This window comes from Crocuta crocuta, unplaced genomic scaffold (genome assembly GCF_008692635.1).
Source record: "Crocuta crocuta isolate KB4526 unplaced genomic scaffold, BGI_CrCroc_1.0 scaffold172, whole genome shotgun sequence".
Classification (NCBI taxonomy): domain Eukaryota; kingdom Metazoa; phylum Chordata; class Mammalia; order Carnivora; family Hyaenidae; genus Crocuta; species Crocuta crocuta.
The window spans coordinates 2,672,018-2,697,757 of record NW_027528872.1 but is presented as its reverse complement, the minus strand read 5'-3'; the positions used below and the strand labels follow the sequence as shown (position 1 = coordinate 2,697,757).

The 25,740-nt window shown below is 42.9% G+C and overlaps 1 protein-coding gene across 1 annotated transcript in view; it reads right to left on the bottom strand.

Annotated features, from left to right (window-relative positions):
- The window catches only part of SNX19 (sorting nexin 19), a 38,856-nt gene extending 13,122 nt beyond the window's left edge, over window positions 1–25,734 (bottom strand). Inside the window, exons 1-8 of the mRNA XM_077756526.1 lie at window positions 23,565–25,734; window positions 21,660–21,798; window positions 20,315–20,415; window positions 20,079–20,198; window positions 18,062–18,192; window positions 16,732–16,828; window positions 16,071–16,239; window positions 13,573–13,702 (exon numbers count right to left, since the gene is read on the bottom strand). Of these exons, the coding sequence (XP_077612652.1) occupies window positions 13,573–13,702; window positions 16,071–16,239; window positions 16,732–16,828; window positions 18,062–18,192; window positions 20,079–20,198; window positions 20,315–20,415; window positions 21,660–21,798; window positions 23,565–25,271 (2,594 nt within the window). The 5' untranslated portion in view covers window positions 25,272–25,734. The remainder of the gene's footprint in view (window positions 1–13,572; window positions 13,703–16,070; window positions 16,240–16,731; window positions 16,829–18,061; window positions 18,193–20,078; window positions 20,199–20,314; window positions 20,416–21,659; window positions 21,799–23,564) is intronic.
- Between the last annotated feature and the right edge of the window lie 6 nt (window positions 25,735–25,740).

Sequence of the window (25,740 nt, the reverse complement as noted above, 5' to 3'; positions counted from 1 at the left end):
CCCCCCAAACCCCGTCCCTCCCTGCTTGTGCGCTCTCTCTCTCTCTCTCTCAAAAACAAACCATGAATAATCCATGCAATTCACCCCTGGTTATACATTCCCCTGGAAGGCAAGAGAGGTACGAGGAAGGGACTGGGTGAGCCATGCTTCATATCTGGCACACTCTATAAATCCTAGAGAAGACAGACACCTGCCAGCAGTCTATGTTTTTTGTCACTTTTCCTGGCAAATAGGCCCAGAGGATGGAAGAAACTGAAAGTCAAACAAAAGCAAAGGGGTTATGAGGACTATGAATCACACTTGTATTTTGGGAAGTGCCCCTGATTGCTGGAGCAGCATCAAACTGCTTCCAGCCGACTTCGTGAAGCTAGTAAGAAGAAGAAGAAAGTAGCAGAATGTTTGGGTAAAAAGTGACTAAAAATAAGGGTAAGGTTACCTTTCTAACAAATATACAATGAGAGGAAGACACTTGAATGGTTCTGTGTTCACAGGATAAGTGAGACTAATTGTAAAGCGAACGTTCCTGAAATCTGTTCTAGATTTCAGGATTGTGACACCCTTAGGATTCCAATTTGAAAGCTGATTACACAAATCTAGTAAACCTCTGACGACCTTCCGATCAACTTTTCTCAGCTGCATATGATATTGCTAACGCACCATAATCCAGCCCTGAAAACTCACAGCTGATAGATTCTAAAGCCAGACAAAATCAAAGCCATGCTTCTTGGATGATTGCCTGTGCTCTTCGTTTGATCCATGAAAAAGCAGCAGCAGGACATCTGTCTCACAACCAGCAGCCTCCTTAGTGTCTCAACAACAGTCCATGTCTCTTCTCCAAGCCCAAAAGACTTCTCTGTCACCACAATTTTCAAGGCAATACTGACTATAAACTAGCTCATACTCTTCTATGGAAAAGACACATTCAGTGGCCAGAAGAGACACAAAGGCTTCACATAAGCAGTGTGCAATAATGACTGGAAATAACACTAAAAAGCCAGAGTTTTGAGCCTGCTTGACCACTTGAATGAACCGAGTTCTGGCTTTCCTCTTAATAAAAGGGACTAATTCTTGCCTTGACTTCTTTACAAAGTTATCAAGATCAAATGAGAAAAATGAAAGCATTTTTGAAAGTGCTTGTATGTTTGTGCATGAGTCGAAGAAAGACTCCTTTGGATCCTCTTAAAAAACTCTAAGGTCCTAGGAACTTAACGATGGTAAAATCCTGAGTGAGCTTTGCATTTCATGCCTTAGTTTTTTCCTTTTGCAAAGCTGACTCTCCTCCTGGCACGTTAAGGGATATAAATATTAGAATAGTGAACCATTTTTGTCCTGTGTGTTTAAGAAGATTGGAGAGAAACCAGAGGGGGTTATGGGTAATTTGAAGATTATATTTTGGAATCTTTCCTAAAACAAGACCTCAGTAATACTAAACAATGCAACTCTCACGGCAAGGACTGGACTGCAGGATTCAAAATCTCTCCTCCTTTCCTCATTCTCATATAAACAGCAAGCTTGGGTAATTCTCTGTCACCAGGCAGCTATCCTGAGCCTTTCTTTCTCAGCACCTAGGGCAAGAAGGCAGGGAAGAAGGGGAAGGCTGATTAAAATGGCCACCCATTCAGAAGAATATTGAGTCCATGGAGGAGAAAGAGCACGGAGAGAGAGAGAAATGCTCAGAACTGGAGCACTGGAAAGAAAGGCAAGGACACAAAGGAGGGAAAGAGGCAGGAATTTCGGTGTTGTCTTGACAACCAAATCCGTCCTGTTCCCGGTTGAGTTCGCCTCACAGGGAGATGTCCAGGCTCTGCTCTGGGCAAACCCCACCACTGTCGGAAAGGAGGCAGGAGGGAGAGCTGGAGGACTGAAAGGAGGGGAGCATGTGCTCTGCAGGATGGGACTGGCTCCCAGCTTCGACCAGATCACAGGTTAAAGCGTGCTTAAGCATGATCTGGAAAAGAATTAGGGATTGGGTTTAAATAAGCAGACATAGTAGGGTTCCAAATCATGCTGTGAAAATGGGTGGAGGAAGCTGGAAGAGACTAGTTAAAGAGGACAAGGGATAGACAGATTCTGATGTCAAAGTCAAGAAAGCAGGAAAAATGCTGGAAGAAGCATGGGGAAAAGGGACTATAATGAACAGAATCACCTTGGGTAGAGGAGCTACCCAAAGGTAACAGCTGTTTTCAGTTTCCTGTCTATAGGCTGAATTTTAAAACCTTTCCAAATAGAAGATTATCCATTCTGATACTAAGGCTATGAAACAGAGCTGTGTCGAGTCCAGATGTCCACATAGTACATATTTTGGGGGCACCTCTTGTGGTTAGAAAACAAGGGGGAGAGAGGAGGAGGAGGTCAAGGGGCTTACTTGAAGCTGCATTTCCATAGCAAGCATACCATATTATGTAGACTGCACATTTACTGGGGAAATTCCCCCAAAGAAAACCTCTGGTGCCATAATCACATCAGCCCTAGATTAAGGTGTATTTCCCACTAGTTTACCCCTACTACCTCCCTACTCTAGTACCACACAGGTCCATTCCTCCACAGGGCACTTGGTGAAGTCTGTCTAAAAGAGGTAAAGATCAAACCTGAAGCATTAACATATGGCTGTGTCTCCAACACCAAGTTAACAGGAAAGAGCAAAATGATCTTCATCCATGGCTGAAAGCAAAACGAAATATCCTTGATCATTTATTTACGAGGTTAATGAGATTCTCAACATCAGTGCAATCTACCACTGACAATGTCTACCTTAGTGACATACCTATCTAGGATTCTGGTATCCAAAAAGGCCTTGAGTGTAGGACCAACTAGCTTATAGAGAGTAGCAACAGAGTTTTTTCAACGTCAGATGTCCAGCTGGTTTAATCACTGTAGGCTCTCTGGTTTACTCTGGGTTTCTGAGTCAAAACTGTTCTCAATGAATCAGCTCCAGCACTGAATCCTTGAGGGGTGGAATGCACTCAAACAGGCAACTTCTGGCAGTACATACTGCTCAGAGAGGCAAGTGTACACTGAAGACTGATCAGAGAGAGGGAAGAGGGTGAAAGATGAAAGAAATTGGACTCATGTAAAAGTCAGTGGCCCAGAGAAGAGGGCAGATAAGTAGCTTCTGAATCATGGAGCAAGGCAGGGAATGGTTTCTATTACCATCACCACCAAGACAAGGACCTGTAGTTGCAAAATGAACACTCCCTCGAAGGCAAATGGGCACGGTTTAACTTGCAGCGCCACCTGGTGCCTAGAGGGAGAATTCCTGCTCCAACTCCCCCAATTGCTTGCCGGGCTTTCCAAGATGTATTTGACAAAATGATCTTTCTCTCTGCCTTCTGTGCGCGTTAAGATTCTCTCACACAGACACATCCTCTGTATCTGTCTCTGTCTCTCTGAGAGAGAGAGAAACGGGTTGAAAATATTCAAAATATGTTAAAGGTTACTTTTTATTTAAAAGTAGAAGTAATGCCGCTCCTCTGTCCACTGTCTGGACTCTTCTTTATGCTAAACCTAATTGATATCTATCTCACAAATAGCTTTAAACACTTACTTTCCTTTATAACGCCTTTACCCCCAAGAATCTTTTTTTTTTACTGTGTTTATAGTCTATGTCCAATGCCATTTGGTCTCACACTATTCAGTATTTCTATTTGTTTCATATGGGTTATTTCTTCTCTTAGGGTGAAAGGACCTTAAAGAAGAAACAGTCACACATTAGATCTGAAAGGATAGCACAGAGGCATCAAATCTTACACAGGCTTTTCAAAAATTATTTGTAAAGAGGTCACCATAACAAGAACTAAATAAAGTTAGTTTCCTAGAAAGCAAGTGAAGAGGGCTAGGAGCATCTGGGTTACAGGGCAGTCCCCTGGTTCTGAAGAAACTCTGAGGCTCTGCTCTGGATATGACTGGGGGAGACTTTAAGTATGTAAGGTAGCATAGATAGATGAAGAAAGAGGCCCTGATATGAAAGATGCAGAAAAGAATTTCTGTCTCCCAGGGTCTTTGCTACTAACAGATCCCAAAGCAAGCACAGCAGAAAGACCTCTCCAAAAAAACCATTGAAATATACACATATTCTCTATATCAGATAATACTGCCACAGCAGTCAGAGCCCCCAAGGAAATGGAGCTTGTAAAGATGGGTGAGAACTCGCAGTTACTAAGTGCTGCCATGTGCCAGGCATGCATCAAGACGCTTTCATTATCATCTCTTACCCTCCAACGAACTTCATGAGTTAGGCACTCTTATTCCCATTTGGAGAGTAACGGAGGCAGAGGGAGGCTAAGTGACTTGTTCTAAGTCACACAGACAGTAAGACACAAAGTAGTAGGATTTGAATTCAGATCTGTCTGACTTCAAAGCCCATATTCTTACTTCCCTGTGTGGAAGGAAAGGGACTGAGAAGGCCAAACAGCAGGAGATGCTTCCAGAGAAGTCAAGCCTACATGGGCCTTACAGTGGGAGGCCCAGGGCAGAGAGGGCACCATGTTCTTTTGGAAAGGAGAGTGCCACTAGGATAGGAGAAGGCCCAAGAGGCCCAGAGGAAAACCCTCTTCTCAGGCTCAATCATGGCTCTGGGAATTCAAGTTGCTCACTTAAAGACCTGTGGGGGAGGAATATAACAGAGGCTGAGTTTACGTTTGTGTGTCTTGTCCCCCAGCACTATTGAGGAATCCCTGCAATTCTCACTAGTGGTAAGAAGACGGACCAATTTGATTAGAATGGCATATGATGTTCACTTGACATAAATCTGTTAAGTGCTTTCCACATATATGGCTAGGTGCTTATGATAAAATGATGAATAAGACAGCGTCCCCACTCTCAGGATACTGACAGTCTGAAACTGTCCTTCAGAACTGTCCTGGTGCCTATTTTTTTTAAATTTGTTTAAAATGTTGATTTATTTTTGAGAGAGAGACAGAGACAGGGAAAGAGAGAGGGGGACAGAGAGAGAAAGAGAATGTGAGTGGGGGAGGGGCAGAGAGAGAGGGAGACACATAATCTGAAGCAGGCTCCAGGCTCTGAGCTGTCAGCACAGAACCCGATGTGGGGCTTGAACTCACAAACCACGAGATCATGACCTGAGCCGAAGTTGGACGCTTAACCAACTGAGCTACCCAGGTGCCCTGGGTTCCTATTTGTAGTTATAAATGGGCAAGAGATACCAGTAACTTGCCTTGAAAGAAGGTTTTGAGGTTTAAATACCTCAGGATACTGTTTTAGTCATAACTGATGCAATGATCAATTATGCCTCTGCGTTTCAATGTATGAAAATTTATACACAGAGGTGCAAAACTCCACAGGCACAGGCACATAGCCAGTGCCACCTATCTGTTACAACTTTAAAGAGGTATTCAAGTAGAAATTGTCAGTATACAAAAGAAAAGTCATGATGTCTCTATCCTAAGATAGGTGTAGAGTAAGTGGCACCTAAGAAATCTGACAGGGAGGCCACTCATAATAGGAGAGATGTGGGGCCCATCCTGGCACGATCAATAGAAGTTGAGAGCTTCTCTTTTTCAAGGTCTGGTTCTAGGAAGAAGCATAAGACACACGATGTTCCTTTCCCCCAAGGAAGTATAATACAACCTAAGCAAAGCGATCAGTGCAGAAAATTATTTTCAGCAACCCTAAAAACTGCCTGAGTCAATAATGAGGGGCCAGATAATAATGTGACAGGAAAATTCGAAGACTTAGAGTCTGACATAATTTTGTATCTGGAGCTCTTAGAAAATTATGCTGTTTTCTACAGAAATTGTGCATAGAAAGAGATCAAGTGAAATAAACCACAAGGTACTAAAGCTAAATCAAAAGAAAGAGAAATTTATGGAGCAAAGGAGAAAGCTATAATGTGTGTTTCTTGAGAAACTCTGAATCTTAGCTCTGAAAATCTTTTTCTGACTGGGAATAGGATGTCGAATAGGGATCCCTAAGGGAAACTATGCAATCTCTCATCCAGGAATGTTTTAAGAATAAAATCAGAAATATGCAGATGGGAATGAATTTATATACTACCATCATGTGCATGTGCCCCTCAATCCAGTCAGATGGAAAGCAAAAGAAATTAGATGGAAATAAGGCACTGGGACTTGCAAGGCCAATTCTAATGGTCACAGCTTTGTAAGGAAGCTTGCAGAGTAGGGAGGCAGTATGGTGCAGCAGAAATTTCATAGGCTTTGAGGCCAGGATGACTGAAGTAGAATCCTGGGTGTGATACTTACTAGCTCTGTAATTCTGGGAAGGTTATTTAATCCGAGTATCATTTTCCTCACTTGTAAAATGTGTAAATATATATCTATTTCACAGAACTGCACTGCACATTAGTACTTGAAGTACACGGCTACTTACGTGGTATAGTTAGTATTTAACAAATGTCAGTTCCTTTCCTTTTGCACTTATTCGTACCCTCTGGAGGCAGGCCTGGAGTTTCCTTTAAGATATAATCAATGTCAAAAAGACCCTTTATCCATCTGCTACCTAGACATGCCCACTGAGAAAGAGGCCCCTGAATGGACTCCTCTTAGAGAACACCTAAGATTCTGGAGAGACCTAAGAGAATTAGTAGAGGCAAAAGAGTACACGGTCAGTCATTCATAATTGTCTTTCTGGAAAATGCACATTCTTGCCTGGCAGCACAGGCCTCTCCAATGCTCCCCTACTCTCTCTCCACACACCTTCTCCTGATTTTCTCTGGAGATGGTTTGTACAGATTGCTTTTCTAAGCAAATGAGTCCATGGCCTGGCATAAAGTCCATTGCTTGTTTAATTTTCTCATCCATTTAATTTTCGAGTACACTGCTTATTGGACTCCTTAAACCTGATCTTTCTTTTCTTTTTCATATCCATATAATTCCCGACTTAATATACTCTTCTAGTTTCCTTTGCCCACAGATCACAGAACTTTCTTCCTTTCTCCCTGCTCTTTCTACCACGCTGTTCCATTCCCACATGCCCCTCAACATACACACACAAACACACTCACTCACTCTTTAAGAAATCCTGATGTAGATGCCAAGAATGTGTCTGCTGCCCTTTTGACACAGAGTCTGATGCCATCTTCGGGGCCATGGGGAGGGCAGAGCCACGGGACGTGGCATTCGTGTACTCTACTGCTAGCCTGCCTCATATTTTTATCAGATCACTGCTCTGGGCATCTAGGCAGGGAACCAGTCCAGCTTCTTCTCATTCCTTTTCTCTACATCAGGACTCCATAATAATCTCACCCCTTACCTTGGCTGGATCTTCCTGCCCCAAACCTTCTACCATCAATGGAGCACAGTACATCTCTCCTCTTTCCCTCCAGCCTAGTCATGTCTGAGTACTCGTCCAATTTCTTAACCCTGATTCTGATGCATGCAGGGATACTGTTAAGTTTCTTCTGTTTTCGGACATGAGCAGTCTGCACAAGCTGGATTCACTCCTTGGCTTAGACTGCTACCCCCACTCCTCTTCCCCTCCCTTTGTCTCTAATTCCAAACAAGGAGTGCTCCTTCTTACATAATTGGATGTTCCCAGCACAGAAGCTGACATACGAGGTCAGGCGCGCATGCGTGCAAGACTTCCCTTTGACTTAACAATGCCTTTTTTGGGCATCTAACTTCTCTTTAGCTCCCTTCCCCCACTCTCTCCACACCATCAACAATCAAGGGAGATTTATGAAGCCTGGCTCAGATCAGAACTCTTCCAACCTTGGCTTAGAAGGAGGGGTCATGAGGTTGAATTTACTCTCCTTTTTTTTTTTTTTGCATGCTAGAGAGGGAGCAAGGGAGTGCCTGCTCATGATTTGGCAGGAGTCCTTGGCGTCCAAGGCAGTTACGTATATAGATCTTTTAAGGGAGCAAGAGGAGTAAACAAAGTTGAAAGCAGAGCAACTTATTTTCTTAGAGATGATAATGCTGGAGGCTGGAAAATTATGACATTTTAAGGAGATGAATGTAAATCTAGGTGGCAGTTCTGTCCCTGATGCCCAAACTGCAGTGTGTTCACAATGACTAGAGAAGTGGTAGTAGCTATCAGTGCCACCAATACCAACTAGCCTTCTCTTTAAAGTGCAGAACTTAAAGAGCGAGCCCAAGTAAGCCCCAAAAAGGATACAGCTCAGATACTCATGGTTTCAGAGGCTGAAGAGACATGGTGCTTCCTGGGGACAATCTCAGAGAGGCCAACACTGAGCAGGCAGGGACCACACTGTACCTCTTCTCAGAGTAGCAAAGGTAGGTGGAGTGGTGGGGGAGGTGCTGCAGCTTTGGGGGGGATATTGAATTCCAACTTATTTGCTTACCAAAGCACATAAAGCCCAAGAATGTAGCACTGTATGAACCTCTTTTTAAAAATAAAAAGAAGCGTAAGCTGTCCAGGGGACATGTAACATGGGCTGACCTTAGGATGCTACAGGGCTCTTTGTGGTACATAGAAATGTGCATATAGGGGAGTGTGGTTTGGATTTTACAAAATGACTGATAATCTCCTCTTGGGGAATGTAGACACTCTAAGGCCAAAAAAATTTTGTTGGTTTTTAATCCTTCAAATCCTAGAGCAAAACTCTGATCAGAAAAGATAAAGTCATTAAGCTGAAAAAATCAGACAAATATGGGTTCAAAATCTGCCTGTGGTATACTTAATGGCTTTGTGATCTGGATTAAATAACCACAATTATTTGTAAGCCTCAGCTTTCTCATCTTTGACATGGGAATCATAGCTGTTCCACAGGGCTTTGAGGGGATATAATATACTTGCACTTGTGTGTTTAGCACACTGTCTACACAAAGTAAACTCTCAACTAAGGTTTGCTGGGCACTAAATACGCAGAAGGTGACAATGTTATCAATGTCTACACTTTGAGTCCTGAAGTAAGCCCTGTCCCATACCCTGTCTACCATGCACAGGGGAACTTGCTGGTATAGCCCACAGAGCACAGATACTTTGAGCCTCTGGAAGGGGAATTGGAATTCTTTTCTCAGATATCCACGGCTGCTTCTTGACTCCCATCTTTAAAACATTTCAAGAACACTGTGAACCCAGCACCAGCTATTTGAGAAGAGGACCATGTGCATCATTTAAAAGATGGGAATGATTTCTGGGGAAAGATGAAAGGCCTTGAATAGGGAAGGATGACACTCTCAACTCCAGTCTGTGGAGACTTAGGGTGTAAAGAGTGTCAACTGGCTATGTTCCCATTTCCATTGCTGCTAACACAAAACAAAATGGACTTAACGATAACATTTGATAGAAGTGAGAACTTTTTGACAGGAAGGAAATGAGAGAAGTGGATAAGTATAAAATATTGCCTGGAAAAATCTATGATGAACAAAGATAACAGACCACAGTTACAAAGAGTTTTCCACAAGTAACTAGCCACAAAATTCTATTCTTTCACAAGATCCATCTTGGCTTCATTCAAATTCACTAAGTACATCCAGAATTTCCCTCCTTTAACAAATAGAGATGCCACTCCATTAAAAGAGAAAAGGTTAAAGGAATGTCAAAGGAAATTTAGTTGTAAGCCCTCTCCCTGATTTTGTTTATGGTATGAACTCTACATAAGTTTTGCTCATATTCACTCACCAGACAGCTATCTACTTGCTTAACTAGAGATGTTAGAGATGTGGCTCTAGTAGAAGTCTCAAGGGCTGGGGATGAAAAGGTGAGAAAGTTAGCCTGATTCAAAGTTCTTCTCACAAAGAAAGGCACTACTTGACTCTAGCAGCTCTCCCCACCCATGTAACCAGAAGCACCTGGAAAATACCACTGAACTCTATACTTAACCTACACTTGTCTGTGCTGGAAAGAGATCTGAGTGGTCTGCTTGCCAATGTCAGACATAGGAATACTCTGGTTGTTGCTTTAACAAAGGAACCCATTGACACAAAGTCACCTAGAAAGCCCTTACATAGCTTTTATTGTTTAGGAGCCCTATTCTGTGTAACTTAGAGACATAGGTCCAGTGGGGATAGTAGTAGCTACAGGAGGAGATGGGTATAGGGTGGAGCATCCTGAAGACATGAAAGTAGAGCAAATCTGGGGCCACTAGCTGGAGGAATTAGAAAGAGAAAAAATATTTTTTATCCTTCTTTCCTTTTTCTGAAGTGCAAATAATTAAGACCTATCATCTACTGAATACCTTCTGTGCACCTAATGAGATTGATCCTATTATTATTATTATTCCTATATTCCAGATGAGGAAATCAAAGCTCAGAGAGATTAATCATAGCAGAGTAGTGGTATATTGTGTGGATAAGAACTTGGGCTTTGGAATACCTGGGTTTGATTTCTGGCTCCACCATGCATTAGCTTTGTGATCGTGGATAAAGCCCTCTGTTTTAACCCCCATTAAACTGTACAAAATGTGAAAAGCAGGGACTGTAACTGTTTTGTTCACTACAGACCAGCCTGGTGAATAAAGGAGTGAGACCAAAACAATTTCCCAGCTAGATAGAGAGGTGAGAGTATTTCTGGACAACTGTCTACCAGTCAAACCCAGAAACTGCTCAGATCAGAAGGCACAATATATTTACTTCTGCACATTCCATGCACTCTACTTTATTCTTATCTCTTCCCTATCCCTGGAGAATTTATAATCATTGCCCAGTGAGGTAAATGAAATCTGGCTTAGAATTCTCAAGTCTGAAATTCTCTTGTATTTAATCTCCCTGTTTTAGATCTCCAAGAACCCTGACTATGTAAAATACTACTTCTTCAATAATCTGCCTATAATTCCCAAATATATTTCTCTCTCCTTATCTGGTACTGGCTCAAGCCCTTTGATATTCTGAGTTATTCAGACTTCAGTAAACTTCTTCCTACCTTTTTCATGTATGAATCCTAATCTTTGAATAATTTCTTCTGTTTTGAAACCAATTTGTTATGTAAGTGCCTTCAAGGACAAGGGTAATCAATTATCATATACTAGCTAGTTTTAGGATCTTCCAATTTTTGAAAAGCATTTGGAAGATCAGCAAGGGGAGGCTTAACAGAGGAAGAGAAACAAAGACTCAATTAACAACATTCACAAGTGATTGAAAACAACACAGAGAAACTCTGCTTTCAAGTATGAAGGCAATGAGACAGGAAATGTTTATTCTTTTATCTGGCATTTAATGAGCACCTTCTATATCCTGGGTCCTGTGTAAGTTGCTGGGGATATAAAGACAGGTCTACTCCCTAAAGAACTGGTAGTCTAGAACATGGTTTCTCAACCTCTATACTACTGTTATTTTGGGTAGGATGATTCAGTGTTGTTTGGGGCACTGGGAGTGGGGAGAGTGTTGTCCTGTGTAGTGTAACAGCATCCCTGGCCTGTGCCCACTAGATGAAATAGCTTCCTATCTCCCTTTCCAGTTGTGACAACTCAAAATGTCTCCAGATATTGCCAAATGCCCCTGGGAGAAAAACTGCCCTCCACCTGAGGACCACTAATTTAGGGAAAGAACACTATTTCTTTAACACACTGTGTTATATGTATTATGATCACAACTTTGAGGGTAGACCAGAGGGCTCCTTAGTTCTGGGAAAGGTGGGAGAGTATACCACAAAAAATTTCACAGAGTAAATAACATTTAGTGCTTAATTTTTGAAAAATATTTAGTGGTGGGCCAAGCAGGGAATGAGCTAGACGAGACAGAATGAGTAGAAGAACAATGAATAGAGAAAGGCCATTCTGGCAGAGATAAGGTGAACAAAGGCCTAAAGGAAGAGAGATCACAAGAGTGTTCAGGCCATGATGAATGGTTTGCATGAGGGAGAACTAGAAATAAGGTTGGGACCAGACTGTGTCACATAAGAAAGAAGCTAAAATTTTAATATAATAAATAAATGTTTNATTTAGTGCTTAATTTTTGAAAAATATTTAGTGGTGGGCCAAGCAGGGAATGAGCTAGACGAGACAGAATGAGTAGAAGAACAATGAATAGAGAAAGGCCATTCTGGCAGAGATAAGGTGAACAAAGGCCTAAAGGAAGAGAGATTTGTGATCATGATGAATGGTTTGCATGAGGGAGAACTAGAAATAAGGTTGGGACCAGACTGTGTCACATAAGAAAGAAGCTAAAATTTTAATATAATAAATAAATGTTTTAAATACAGTGGAGCCCTTTTTCAAACAAAAACCTACCTAGATCCCTAGCCTATTACAATGACCACAATGAAATAACTTTGATTAGATCATGGTCCAATCAGTTTTCCTCTTAGCTTCTAAAGCACCTCTGTGTAACTCTAGACCTCTGCGAACCATAGTGGAAAAATCATTTTTGTAGGCAACAGGCACCATGGAAGGACATTAAGTGCAGATTGTATGTCATATTTCCTCTTCANACTGAAAGGCATGGAAGACTAGTCAGAATTTTTTAAGTGGGTTTCACTTGGAGACCAGTCCTCGGCTACAACACACAGGAAAAAGCACATTGGCTTTGCAATTGTACACATGTAACTTCAAACTCCTGGTGTCATTAACTATGGCCTTGAGCATGTTAGCTGACCTTGCCAAGCTCTATTTTCTTATTCTATAAAGTGGGCCTACCTACCTCACTTGGCTGCTATAGGAAAATATAGGCACATAGAGGTCAGGTGCTAGCATATGATAAGCACTCAGCAAATAAAGTGCATTCTCTTCTTTCACTAGTCTTTTTATTATGAAAGCTTCTCTGATCCTATGTAATTTTGAATGTGGGAGGGGAGATTTACTTTTTTGTTAATGGATTTTCTACTTGTAGAATAGACACACAATTCTTTTTTAAAAGTAATTTTTCCTTTTGGGAGTGACCTATTATGAGCCACACGCTAACAGAAAAGGTCAGAATTTGGCTTCTTACTTTAGAATCTTCCAGAATGTCTCAAAAGAGATAAATTAAAACAATAATGGTCAAAACACAAGTACTCTGTGTATCTGTCTGGTTCTGAGAGAGTGTCTCTGGCCATTCTCAGTTTAGCAAAGCCTGTGTCAGTTTCACGGTTAGGAAGTCATCAACTAAAAACTCTATCTATGTACAGATCTTTTAGGAGATACAAGTGGTGCTGGGATCAAAATCCACATCTGAAATCCAAGTATACTTCTATTCCTTACTGTCCCGTGAAAGTACTTGCTCATCCTGTGTAAGTACTTTATTTACACATTTCTCCTTTTGGAGAAAACAATCTTTATTTTCAGAGCACTGATCTGTTTTCTCTTTGTCTTTCTCATTGCTTATCATCACAGTGAATACATACTGTCAGTGAAATGTCCACTGTAACAAGGTGAAAGGTATAGGGCTTGGGGGTTTAACTGCGTGGAGAATGGATCCCCAAGTAGTAGGCGTCAAAGTATTTTAAGACCACAAGCAATGTCTGTAACTTGGTGGATTATGCCAGAAATCCTATAGAAGCAGACCCGTTCACTCTTTAGACAATGAGGTGATTGATACAAGCCTTTTGGTACTCTTCAGGCAGTCTTCATCCCTGTACCCCTACAACAGAGTCTATGTCTTCCTATGGCCATAGATTTCCTGGACTGGACACTTTCCCGCTCCGGTGCAGAATTCAGTATCACATCCAACCCCTGTCCAACTTGAGACTCTAATATGATAGAGAACTCTGCAGTCTTACCTCTGAATCAGGGTCCCAAAGACAAGATGAAGAACTTTTTGCATGTTTTCTGTACATAGCCATCTCCACTGCTCCATTAGCAGCAAGAGGAGCAGATCCAGGGCTGTGTCAGCTAGCTCTGTCTCTGTTCCTGGGGAATGAAAAGGCATCAAAAGTAACTCAGAAGAGACCCATTCTGGTAGAACATATTTCAGTGCACTGGATCTTCACCTTTTTATCAATCATCTTATATTTCTGTAATCATTCTGTACTCTAATCAAGAGATGTTTACTTTATATATAAAAAGTTCAGTGATAGGCTCTGTATTTCTTTATAATTCTTTTGTTTATGTTCCTGAGTCACTTAGTAAACATTGTCTTTCTAAAAGATTCTGAATATAAATATTTTGCCTATCTAGCTGTTTCTTCTGTATCCCCTCTCTCCCCCCAGGGAGCTGAATACATTCTGTTCCAAGTAATTCCTCCCAACTAGTGACTAACTGGAACTGGCAAGGCCCAGTATCTTCCATCCTTATATTCCACTGGACTCCAAAAAGCATCAAGGAAATGTTGTGGGCAGCAGACCTGGGGAAAGATTTTAGGATTCATTCTCCTGTAAACAAGTTGCTTTGAAAGCATCTCCATTACACAGAGCTGTTGGGTTGGGATCCAGGAGGCTTCAGGTTGATTCTGAGATAACATGTAGTTCTAGAAAGAACACTATACATTTGGTAAAACAGGCCATGACAATTACTGATTTCTTTCCTATTTCAAAGACTAGAAAGAAGACCACAAATTAGTTCACATCTATGCTAAGCTGAAGTCTCCTGAACAGATGTATTTCATGGATGGAAGCATCTGTTCTCTAACCCTGTTCAGGGGTTCCATGTTATCTGTGATTTGCCTCCCGGGAGATGTCCCTAGGAATATATAATGTTCCAGAGTGAATTTCAGCAATCTGGTGTTACTGCAGTGATTAACATTACAGTTAATCATAAATAATAATTTTGTTGGTCTAGGACAAACGGGTATTGTCTGGGCCAGTTTGCACAAGCTCTCCTCCTTAAAGGGTCCTTTAGAACATTAATGACTTCAGATTTGGATGAATCTGCGAGAACTGAATCCTTACTTTTTTCTTAATCCCACCCAATATATATATTCTTTCTGCACCGCATTTCAAGGGGGCATTAGAACTGGTGTTTACTTTACAGTCATTTGCTCAAAGACAGGATATTTAGGTCCTTGGGAAACAGCATCATCCTGAGCATACGCCCCCTTCTCAATTCTGTTTTTTCAGGTTTAGTGTTTACCTAGAGCTGCCACCATGTGGTGACAGCTAGTCATAGCAGTAAAATAGAAAAGAGCATAACAAGCACCAAGTCCTCTGGAAGAAAATGGTGAATTTCCTGTCATGTGAATATTTTGAGTTTCTTAGGGCTAGAAGAAAAGCTCAGGCAGAAACTATACCCTTAGAGTCATGATGTTCAAAATTTACAGCCTTGATTTGGCTACTTATACCGTTTTACCCATTTCGTCTTTCTTACAGTTCTGATGCTTTTGCTGTTACAACACTTTATTTATTTACCCAGTGACACATGTGTGAAGATGTGGGGTTGTGAATTTCACTTTTTGACACAGTTAAGCAGAGGTCAATAGAGTAGAGGTCAAGTGACTATTCACGGGCATCTAAGAAACAATGCTGAAATCGGCACTTTTTTTTTCATTCTGAACCCAAGACTTTGTGAAGAGACTTTGTGGGAGACTTTGTCTTAGTGGAACTGCCCTGTCCTCACCTCTTCTCCTTTCCTGCTCTATGGTAGGGAACTGGGTGGGTCATCTGCCATGGTAGTAAATAAAACAGAAGGAAAAAATCCAGGGAAGAGGAAGAAGTCCCTTTTGCACATGTTGCACTTCAGCTGCCCAGTGCTATACCTAAGTGAAGATTTCCATTTCCAGTAGGCAAAAGGAAAGACAACGTCCAATATTGAGGCATCATCAGCATATGTGTTAGGTTTGAGATCAATAGTATAAATGAGATCACTCAAGGGGACTGTGCAGAATAAGAACAGAGAACCAGAAATAAAGCTCTGGAAGGCTAGTAAGAGAATCAACAAAGGGGACTGAGAAGGAATCACAAGAGAAGCAGAAAGAGAACCAGGAGACGGGGACCACAGACATGAAGGAAAGAAGTTTTGCAAATAAAGCGAGTAATCCAAAGATGCCAAAGCATGCCAGAAATAACATACATAAGATAATGATATCGTAAGCATGGAGTTTATCTTGCAGGATCAGAGCTCCCTGTTTTCATGCCATGTTCCCGTTTGACTCAGCTCTGGGGACTGTGCCGGATTCTTCTTTGTATGCCAGGCTCGGCTGAGTACCTTAAGCATCGGTTTTTAACACATGGCTTGCTTAGCTGAACAGAAGAGAAATTAAATGAACAAATCCCAACTGTCACAAGTTCCAAGTAGACGGTACACTGGCTCCCTTCTCTGTGGGAGCAGGGATCTTGTCACTTACCTGGATCACTGGTGCTGAGGTCTTGGGCTGGCACGGCTGCATCTGACAAGTAACTGTCCACACAACCTTTGGAGGTTTGTTCTGGGGCTTCTGCTGGATGCATTTCTAGTAACTTTGTCTGTTTTTCAATAAAGGACTCCATCCCAGACATGGATAGGATCTCTGACTCCTGAGGAAAGAGCCAGTGGCACGTCACATAATGCATGAAGAACATACGAGAGCAACCGTGGCACTTCAGAGTATCCCTGTTCTTCCCTGCAAAAGTATCATGAGTACAGAACCCAAATGACTCTGTGACCACCTCAGGGAAGTTTTTAGCTTCTACCTAAACTGCAAGTAAAATAACGCCTTTATTTTCACACTTGCTGCAAATGCATTTGGGTCATCTGCTCTTTTCCAGGAACTGACTTTCCTTCTCATTCTGCCACCTTTTATTCCAAACCCATGGCCCTTGAGAAGCCAACCTACCGACGCAGAGTCAGTAGGAATTACACACTACTCAGAGAAAATATTTTAGAATAAAAGTTAGAGACCCAGATGCTGGTTAGGTCCTTCAGCAAGGCACCGACATTCCTCCTAACTTCGGAAAATGTCTCAATTGTCTATAACGGCAGGGTCAACCTCCCAGTGATTAATTCCAGGAGTTATCTAGTTATCTTACCATACTGCCTTCCTGGAGACAATAGAGAATCTTCTCAGGTGCTTCTGTTATATTCAGTGCTGGAGCAATCTTACTGGATGAGAATCTCAGTCTGGACCTGGTATAGACACAATGAGCAGAAACAGAATTTAATTTTTGGTTTTGATTCCCATATGAAGGGCTGATGGGTATTAATACCTTAAAACAACGACATACATACTTATTTTAGGGATCTTACTGTGGTCAGAGTTGCCAGGAGAGACCTGGCCCTGAAATTTCCCCAAGTGATAGACATTCAGGCAATTCTCAATACACAGTGCAACCACTGCACTAAGCTACAGCCACAGTGCGTTTGTGAAAGGGCTTTTGCTAATGTAAAACAGGGACCAGTCTATCATGGTTGTATTCCCATAAGCTAGAAGAATGGCTAGCATATACCACATTCTCATTAAAAATTTGTTGAGAATTAAAGAGACATGTGGAATAAACCAAGGTTTTTGGTGGTGGTGGTGGTATTCTATTCGCACATCCATTTATTATTCTTGTATTCCAAATAAAACCAGGGAAGGGCCAACAAGTGCTAACCTCAATGTTTCAAGGATCTTATAAACACAGATATCATGGTCACCCTTCAAAATATGGGGTCAGTAAAAAAAAAAAAGGCTAGAAATTATGAGTGTTACTGCTGGTCCATCAGACATGAACACAGAGACAAAGATAGTCAGTCTGACATACAGACACAAACATACAAACTCCATTCTTCCCTCTCCCCACTCCACCACACACATAAACACACACTGTCTCTCTTTCTGTCTCTTTCTCTTCATAATGGCCCATATACAGATATGGAGTTTGAACTAAATGTTAAGTGTGGTGTCCTTCCCTTCCTCATGTTGGCTTTGAAAGGGTACATTTGGGACCTTAGTGCAGGAGAGAATAGCTGGCCCCTCCTGTTTATTGCTAGTATATGCATCTTTGGATCTAAGATTTACAGAAACGATGGCAAACAGAGATCAGATATAACCCTTAATTCTTCATAGGAAAGAAACATCTCAATTTTCCAGGAAAATAGGAAAAGTAGAATATCTCTATTCTAGAGTTTTCCTTCTAATTAAAAATTCCTGGTCAGTTTAAGTCATGGGTTCCCATGGGGAGACAAACAATCAGCAGGGATGCCTATGCTGGATCTTAGGCTCTTTTGGGTTGGTGGAGCCTGGTTTTGCTTAATAACTGGCATGTGTGACCCATCTCCTCTATCCGAGGGCTTGACAGTGGGGATGGGTTTCGGCTGAAGACTGGCAATCAACCTGAGAAATGGAAAGGGTCCCTGGATGACTGAAGGGCTTCTCACTTGCTAGGCTTCTTGCCTTCTGTCTGGGGCTTGCTTTCTGTCTCGGCCTCACTCAGCTCTTCTGTGGGGCTCTGGGGTTCAGAGCGAGGAAATGCTGTCTTCAAGGTGTCCACGATAGCACTCACCACCATCTGCAGGGGTCAGAGGTGCAGGGTCAGACAGGAGCCACCAAACTGCAGTCGTCTCACGCTGCTTTATGTAATTAGGATGAGCAGACAGCTAGGCTAGCTAGTGGGGTCTTACTCACCAGCACAGTCAGGTATCAGGCAGATTTACTGGCAACTATTCTCCCTTTTCTCTATGGCCATAAAAATCTTCTTCCTCACATAGTTAAGACAAACAATGCCATGGGAAAAGAAGTCAAAACAAACAATGAGATAAAAACCTGGGAGTTCTCTAGTATGGTGAAATACTTTTCATTTTTCAATTTCTTTCCTTGTACATAAAGGAATGATTTTTAGTTTTGAAATCAATAACACTTTCACCAAGATGTAAATCAATGGAAGTAGTAGTATACGTAGGAATATGTGGAAAAAAGTAAGGATTATCAAATAAGAAATGCAGTCTAGAAGCATACATGCTCAGAGTAATTCCCAAAGTAAAGAACTGGTTTTTCCGGTTAATTCAAACAATTTCTCTTCTTTACAGAAAGAATAACCAAAAATCACTCATGTCAAAATTAAGGAATCTTGAGTTGATATGAACTCATAAAGACCAAATAAAACATTTCTCAGTGAAGAGTAAGAGTTGTCTATATTTGTCAGAACAGGAAAACGGCATATAGCTATTTGGTAGAAAGGAAAACATACAAACAAACGAAACCCTAAAATACCCAAGAAATGAAATCTTTACTTTTCCTTTGGTGCTCCTTGCTAACTGACACTGCTGGCTCAGAGCAGCATCATGCCTTCCTGAATTCATGCCTATGTTTACCCTCTACAAGGAGCACAGCCAGCACAGCTGAGACAAGGCTGTAGTGGCTGAGTAAGACTACAGTAAAGCATAGGGGATAACAAACTGGGGAAAGAACACAGAGGACAGCATGAATAGGTAACGTCACTTAGAAAACAGAACTTGTTCTCAAGGCTCACAAGATTGTAGGTCTGTGGGGAGGGTCTTTATCTGCTTTGTCACCATTGTGTCACTGGCAGCTAGTATTGTTCATGGCTTTGAGCAGGCAAGCAGTAAGTGGATGGTAAGTCAGTGAGTGAACACATCTGTGTGGATGGACAGATCTGCATGGAACTCTGGGGATTCTACCTCATTCTTTTCCAGTTTGCAGCTTTTTCCTTACAGGAATGAATGTCTCCTAATTCCTACCACATGAAATTCCACTTTATCATTTTATCCCCTGAAGTCTAGAGTGAGGCCCCCCGCTTCTGCCAATGAGTCAGTGTTTTCTAACCTTTCAAAAAATATGTCATCTTTTGATAAACATATGTCTCAGACTTTTGCCCTGGGGACTCTAAAATCAGCTGGTCATCACTGTTTACAGGATATAAAGTATTACATGAATGTCCTCCTCCTATCATCTCCAAAGGTTCTGAGATCCCCTCTTGAAAGTACAATTCTCTCCACTCTCTGTTCTCTAGCAGACAATCACCACACCAGTCTAAATTCAGCTTAGTGTGCTGTCTTGGGGCTCTTTTCCCTGAGTGACCAACACCAGGAATGATCCTCACCTCCAGAAGAGACTTTCCTTCCCTCACCTATCTATAGATCTACAGATCTATCCTTACCTCCCTCCACTAGAGTAACAATGTCATAAAATTCCCTAGGAAACATGTGTACATGTTCAGTGTCAGGGGGAGTGTATCTTTATAGTTGCTCACTATAGTCCAGGAAGGTGATGATCCAAGCAATATTTGCAACAGGTCCTGGAAATTCTAGTCCATGTTCTACTGGCTCCTTTCTGCTGTCTTTCCCCACCCTTAACCTCTCCTAAAAAATAAATTTTTCGGTCCCTGCCTACGCTCTGATGGGACACTAAAGCTGAGCACAGTGGCCCTGCAGGTACCTTGTCTATTCTGGACACCATGAATGGTTTCTTGACAAAGGCAATACGAGCATCTGTGTTCAGAGCAAGGAACTCCTGCATCTCCTCACTGTTAGCGATCTCCGGAATGGCACAGAGTTGCTGCAAAAGACACAAGACAGACTTCAAAGAGAAATTCCTGTCCCCAGGTCTCTCCAGCTTGGGTTGGGTATCTGGTAATTAGAATGAGAGCATAACCAAAAGAGAAGGATACTGACCTTTAGGAAGGATTCCAGGAGGCTCTTGCGGGCTTCTACTCTGTCACTATCCATGTTTCCAAATGGAAGATCTGGAAAGAGCTTTTTAGGACCCTTTACATCTTAAAAAAAAAACAAAAACAAAAACCCAAACTCATTCACTTAACATTTACTGAGAGGTATCCATATAAATCATAACATATATGTAAAGAAAACAGAACTGTTGAATATATTCCTGGGATTTTTTTAAATTTCAGGAGTTCCTAATATATCCCAAGGAAATAATACCTATAATCTACTCTCCCACTAAGGTATATGAGGCCATACACTACCATGGTTATAGATGAGTGCCCTGACCTCCAATTGACCAAGTTTATTATTTTTTTAAGGTTTTTTAATGTTTATGTTTTGAGAGAGAGAGAGACAGACAGAGTGCAAGCAAAGGAGGGGCAGAGAGAGGAGTAGACACAGAATCTGAAGCAGGCTCTAGGTTCTTTACTGTCAGCACAGAGCTCGATGCAAGGGTTCAACTCACAAACTGTGAGATCATGACCTGAGCTGAACTTGGACGCTTAACTGACTGAGCCACCCAGGAGCCCCTTTCTTCTCCAACTTTAAAGTTTTGCTCCCATCCCTACTATAAGAATGACCTAAGGCAAGTTGTTTAATCTTCCTTTGACTTTGTTTTCTGTATAATGATAGTACCTGTTTCATAAGCTGTTAGGAGAATTAAATGAGCTAATATATGTAAAGTACTTAGAAGAGAATCTGGCAAATATTTTCAAGCTTAATTCAGTAGTAGCTATTGTTATTGAGAAAGAAAATGCATAACTGAAATCCACAACTTATGCCTAAAGTTTATTTGGGTGATCATCAGTTTGTTTTTTTAAACAAAGTAGCTGCTTACTAGCTTATATTCAGAATTACATTTTATTACATTTTCACATTGTTCCTACATCTTATAGGAGTCAAATAATACACACACATAAAGCCTAGTTGTTAAAAGAAGGATGGCAAGCATTTCTGGATACTATTTTAAGAGCAACCCATCTATGCATCTGGAAAAGTTAATTTAATGCCTCACACTACCTCACAGACACAGGTGCAAATGTGAGAGCTTATTAAGCTTAAACTAGATGGGCCCCAGAACAAAGCATTCAGTGGCAAAGAAGTGCCTCAGAAAGAAAGTGATCAGTGCTATCCAGCACTAAAACTCAAAGCATCTGAAAGCAAATCAAGGCGAACACAGGCCCCTTGATGCTGTGTTCTTCTTCACCATCCCTCCTCACAAGGGGCCTCCAGCCTCTCAGATCAGGTAGCTAGATATGTAAAGCAAGCAGGCAGTCCAGCCTGGGGAAACTCTGACTTTTGATGAACTTCCGTAGATCTGATTTCTCCTCCAGACGCGTCTGTAGATTTAGGAACTCGCGGTAGCGGCGATTCACAGTGTGGTAGGCCAGCTGCTGCAGGCCACTGCTGTTCTCACCGTCCAGGGCCGTCTCATACTGTTGAATGAACAAATTTGTTTAGTGCAGCAGCTCAATGGCCACAGAGTAAGAACGGAGTAGGGGAAGAGGGAGAAAGATGTTCCTATTCTGTTTCTGAACCTATTAGATCTGATTGCCGCCCTGAGTTGTAACGAGTAACTCAAATTCCCAGGGCAGCTGAATTAAGGAATGAGATGTGTTTCCTAACACATGGGGCCCAGAAAGAGCAATGAGTTTAGCTGTTCTCCATTCCCTTCTTCCATCTCAAAACTCCCTCCTGCAAACACTTTCTTTACTTATAACATTGGCTACATAATTAATTTTCAAATCTCAAAGACACAGTATAAAACAGAAGATAAAACAGCAATAAAAGTGACACTGTCTCTTTCACTCCTAAATGATGGGTTTGGACATTACAAGGGGTTCACCATTTGCTATTATACTCAACCAGTGATTATTTATGTTAGTTGGAGGAAGAACAAATAATCCAAAACAGCTGACAAATAAAATCATTTGTTTGCCTGGAATGCATTAGGACCATGTGTTTTTATTTTGCTTTGGGCAGATTAATTATTATTCTTGGAGCTCAACTGAAATTTGTTTTCCTAAGTACATATCATCTGTATGATTGGAAGTCACGTGAAGACTGGAGATGTTGTAAAGAGTCAGTCTGCTGTCTTGATATGTGTGGAGGGCCCATATGTGGGAAAAGACAACTTGTACTAGGTGTTCCCCCGGTGTGAACACCCTGAGCAGCATGAAGGCTGTAACTTAGTACAGGGTAGACTTTTTTGACAGAGTAGTTATAATGACATAATGAAATGATGTGGAAGAACTATGTATGTACTTGTCATTAGGAGTAGGTTACTATTATTGTTTAGAGGAGGTATTATAGTGTGGGGCAAGTGATGGAAAAAATGATCTCTTCGTTGGTGAGATTTAAAGCTCTTAAAATTCTCTAGAGCCAGAGAGAACTATTCATTATGAACTGACATGAGCAAAGTAGTAGTCCCTCACACTAGCACTGAGAAGGCCTAGCTAGGAGACAAGATGGCACTCAGGGTGGGGCTCTCAAACTTGGGAGCACCTGGGAGTTAGGATGCTTTCTGTGGAATATTCTCCTCAAGGGACACTAATCAACACTCATACCTTCCCAAACCTGGCTGCACTTCAAAAATCACTTGGGCTGCTTTTTAAATATATAGATTCTGACAGGCTCTGATAGATTCAGAATGAGAATTTCCAAAAATACCATCTTCAGGTGATTTGGAGGCAGCCTATCCTACAGCCAGTGAAAGGGAGCCTCTGCTGTAAATGAACCCACCATTTGATACGTGAACACCTTCATATCATCTCTGCCCAGTAGTTCCTACTTGTGCTTAAATCTCTCTAGGAATGAGGCACTTGCTAACTCTGAGGTATGTATAGGTACATAAACTTCCTTCCTAAACAAAGTACAAAAGATACTAGTAATTAAAAAAGGAAAGAAATTAACAGATTAGAAAAATAATTTTTGGACAAAACCCTATACATTGGGAACCACTGAAAAATGACCCTCAGTATCCTAAGAACCCTGAGATTCTAGCATTTTTTGTGTGGGTATGAAACATAGGCCAAAGTTGCTTTACAAATGATCTTCAGACCACTCACATATAGATTCTTGTCGAATTAAACACAACAAGTGAAGAGTAGCCTCTCTCCCCTTAGGTTACTAGCTTCACTGACTCTGCTTTCCAAACCCATTCCCAGCCCACTGGGGGTGACCACAATTCTAATCTTGTTACCTTCACTGTGTAGAGTGTGTATGGGTGGAATCCAGTGCCACTGTGCTCTCGAGCAGTAATGGTACCAGTGATACGAAGGTTCTGGATAACAACTGGGCCATCTGGACTGCTCAGGGGCTCAAAGCTGAAGGTGGCTGAGCTGAGAGGACCGGTTGGAGAGGAGGAAAGTAGAACCTGTGGGAGACTAGGATCTAAGGAGCTCATGCCATTGCTGAGATCCTTCTCTAAGCATGAGGGTCGTGGGGGGCAGTTCCTCTCTGGATCTGTCAGCAAAGATGTGAGAGAGGTGACATCTCCTTGCTCTACTTCCTTGTCTGCTGTGTCAATGTGGATCTCTGGGCAGGAAGTCAGCATGGAGACCAGCAGGCCTGTCTCTGTTTCTGTTCCTGGACCCTCTTCGGCCTCTGCTCCTTCAATTCCTTCAGATCCCTCAACATCCTTAGACTCCAGAGACTGGGGACCCTCCAGTACACACAGGGCATTCTGGATCCTGTCAGAGAGGAAGTGGCCTGGGGTCATGAGCATGATGGTTTCTTTGCTCAGTTCAGACAATGGAGACTCCAGCTCTGTGTCTTCACATAAGAACAAAGGGCCTCGAATATCTGGATGTAGGAAGTGAGACGCGTTGTTTCCTACTTTTCTTTCTTCTGGTACTCCACCCAACTCTCCCTCTATTGCTTCGTGGCCTTCTTCAACTTCTGGGGAGTGGTGGGAAGGCCCCTCTGGCTCACTACAGTTTAGTAGCACTGGTGCTGCTGCTGCTGGAGAAGGGGCTCTCACTTCTGGCGGACTCTGTACCTCAACAATCAGAGGCAGGGATGTGGGCACTGAGGGCTTTTCCAGGGCACTGGCTGGGGAGGTTGGTTTAACCGCTTCCGTCGGATTATTTCTGGCCTTGGAAAAGATGCCCACAAGTACAAGGTGGATCCAGTCAGGATCTGACAGCTTACTGATTAGTGGTAAGATTACATTACAAGTAATGAGTTCCACCACCACATGGCGCCCGGTCCGGGTCTCCAAGTGGGGCTTTGGCACGAGTCCTTGCAGCAACAAATTTACAATGCCGCGTGTATAGGTGACCTCAGCGCTGGGGCTCTGTACAGCAGGATGTGGGGCAGTAGCTCGGCAGTAGGCCTCCCAGAGCTGGGAGGGCTCAACTGGACCACTCTGCTTCTCAGCTGTGGCCTCCTTTGCCTGAATGTAGCTCTGCAGGTGACAACCGCAGAGAGTCAGAACCCTCTGGGCAAGGGCATGACTGTCCACCATGCCCATCCTCCTCCGGAGCTCCTGGACCAGGCCTCTCATGGCAGCCTCCATTTCTGCCTCAAAGGCTGGCTCCTGGCTCACTGAGCGATACCAGGAAGACACAAAGTCCCGAATAATCATCTGGATGGTGCGGTCGATCTCCCGCTCCAGCTGCCTCTCGGCCTCGGGGTTTGGAGGACAGGCGGCCACTGGGATGAGGCGCTCCAGATGCAGTCGGCCTGAAGCCCCCACAATGGCGTCTGAGCCCAGCCATCCTCCCAGCACCGCTAGCAGGGCTGACAGAAGGCAGAGAAGCCACACGTTGACCAAAAAGTGGATGACCATGAGCCAACCGAGCACGATCCCCACAGCCATCAGCTTCCGGCTACTCAGCAGGTTACTGAGGCTCCAGCTGGACTCAGCTGGAGTCTCTTGTACTGAGGACGCTGTCTCTGCCTTCATGGTTGAAAGGGGCAGGTGGCTGCCCGGACGACCACCCTCTTATTTCGCTTGAGTTAGGGAGTGGGGCATTAACTGTGTACGGAGACGAGGATATATGGGGTGCTAATGTGGACCCCGGCGGGGCTCTGGGCCCTCCACGTCCTACCGGCAATGCAAAGCGACAGAAGCGGCTCTGCTTCTCCTCCTCGCTCCAGCCCCTTCCAGCGGTGACGCTGCTCTGGAAGAAGACTTGGCTGCGTGCATAATGCCGAGGCCGGAGAGCCTCCGCGCAGCCCGGGGAGGGCGGGGCCTTCAGCGGCCCTCACACTTACAGACGCCGAGCGCGGGGTCACATACCGCTCGGGGGCGCGCCCAGACAGAGCCCCGATGTGAGAGGGACTCAACCGCGTCTTCGCCGCTGCCTTCGGTGAGACCCTCCCCCGGGTTGGGGTCCCAGGCGACGGCGCTCCGCAGCCCGGCTTCTGTCACG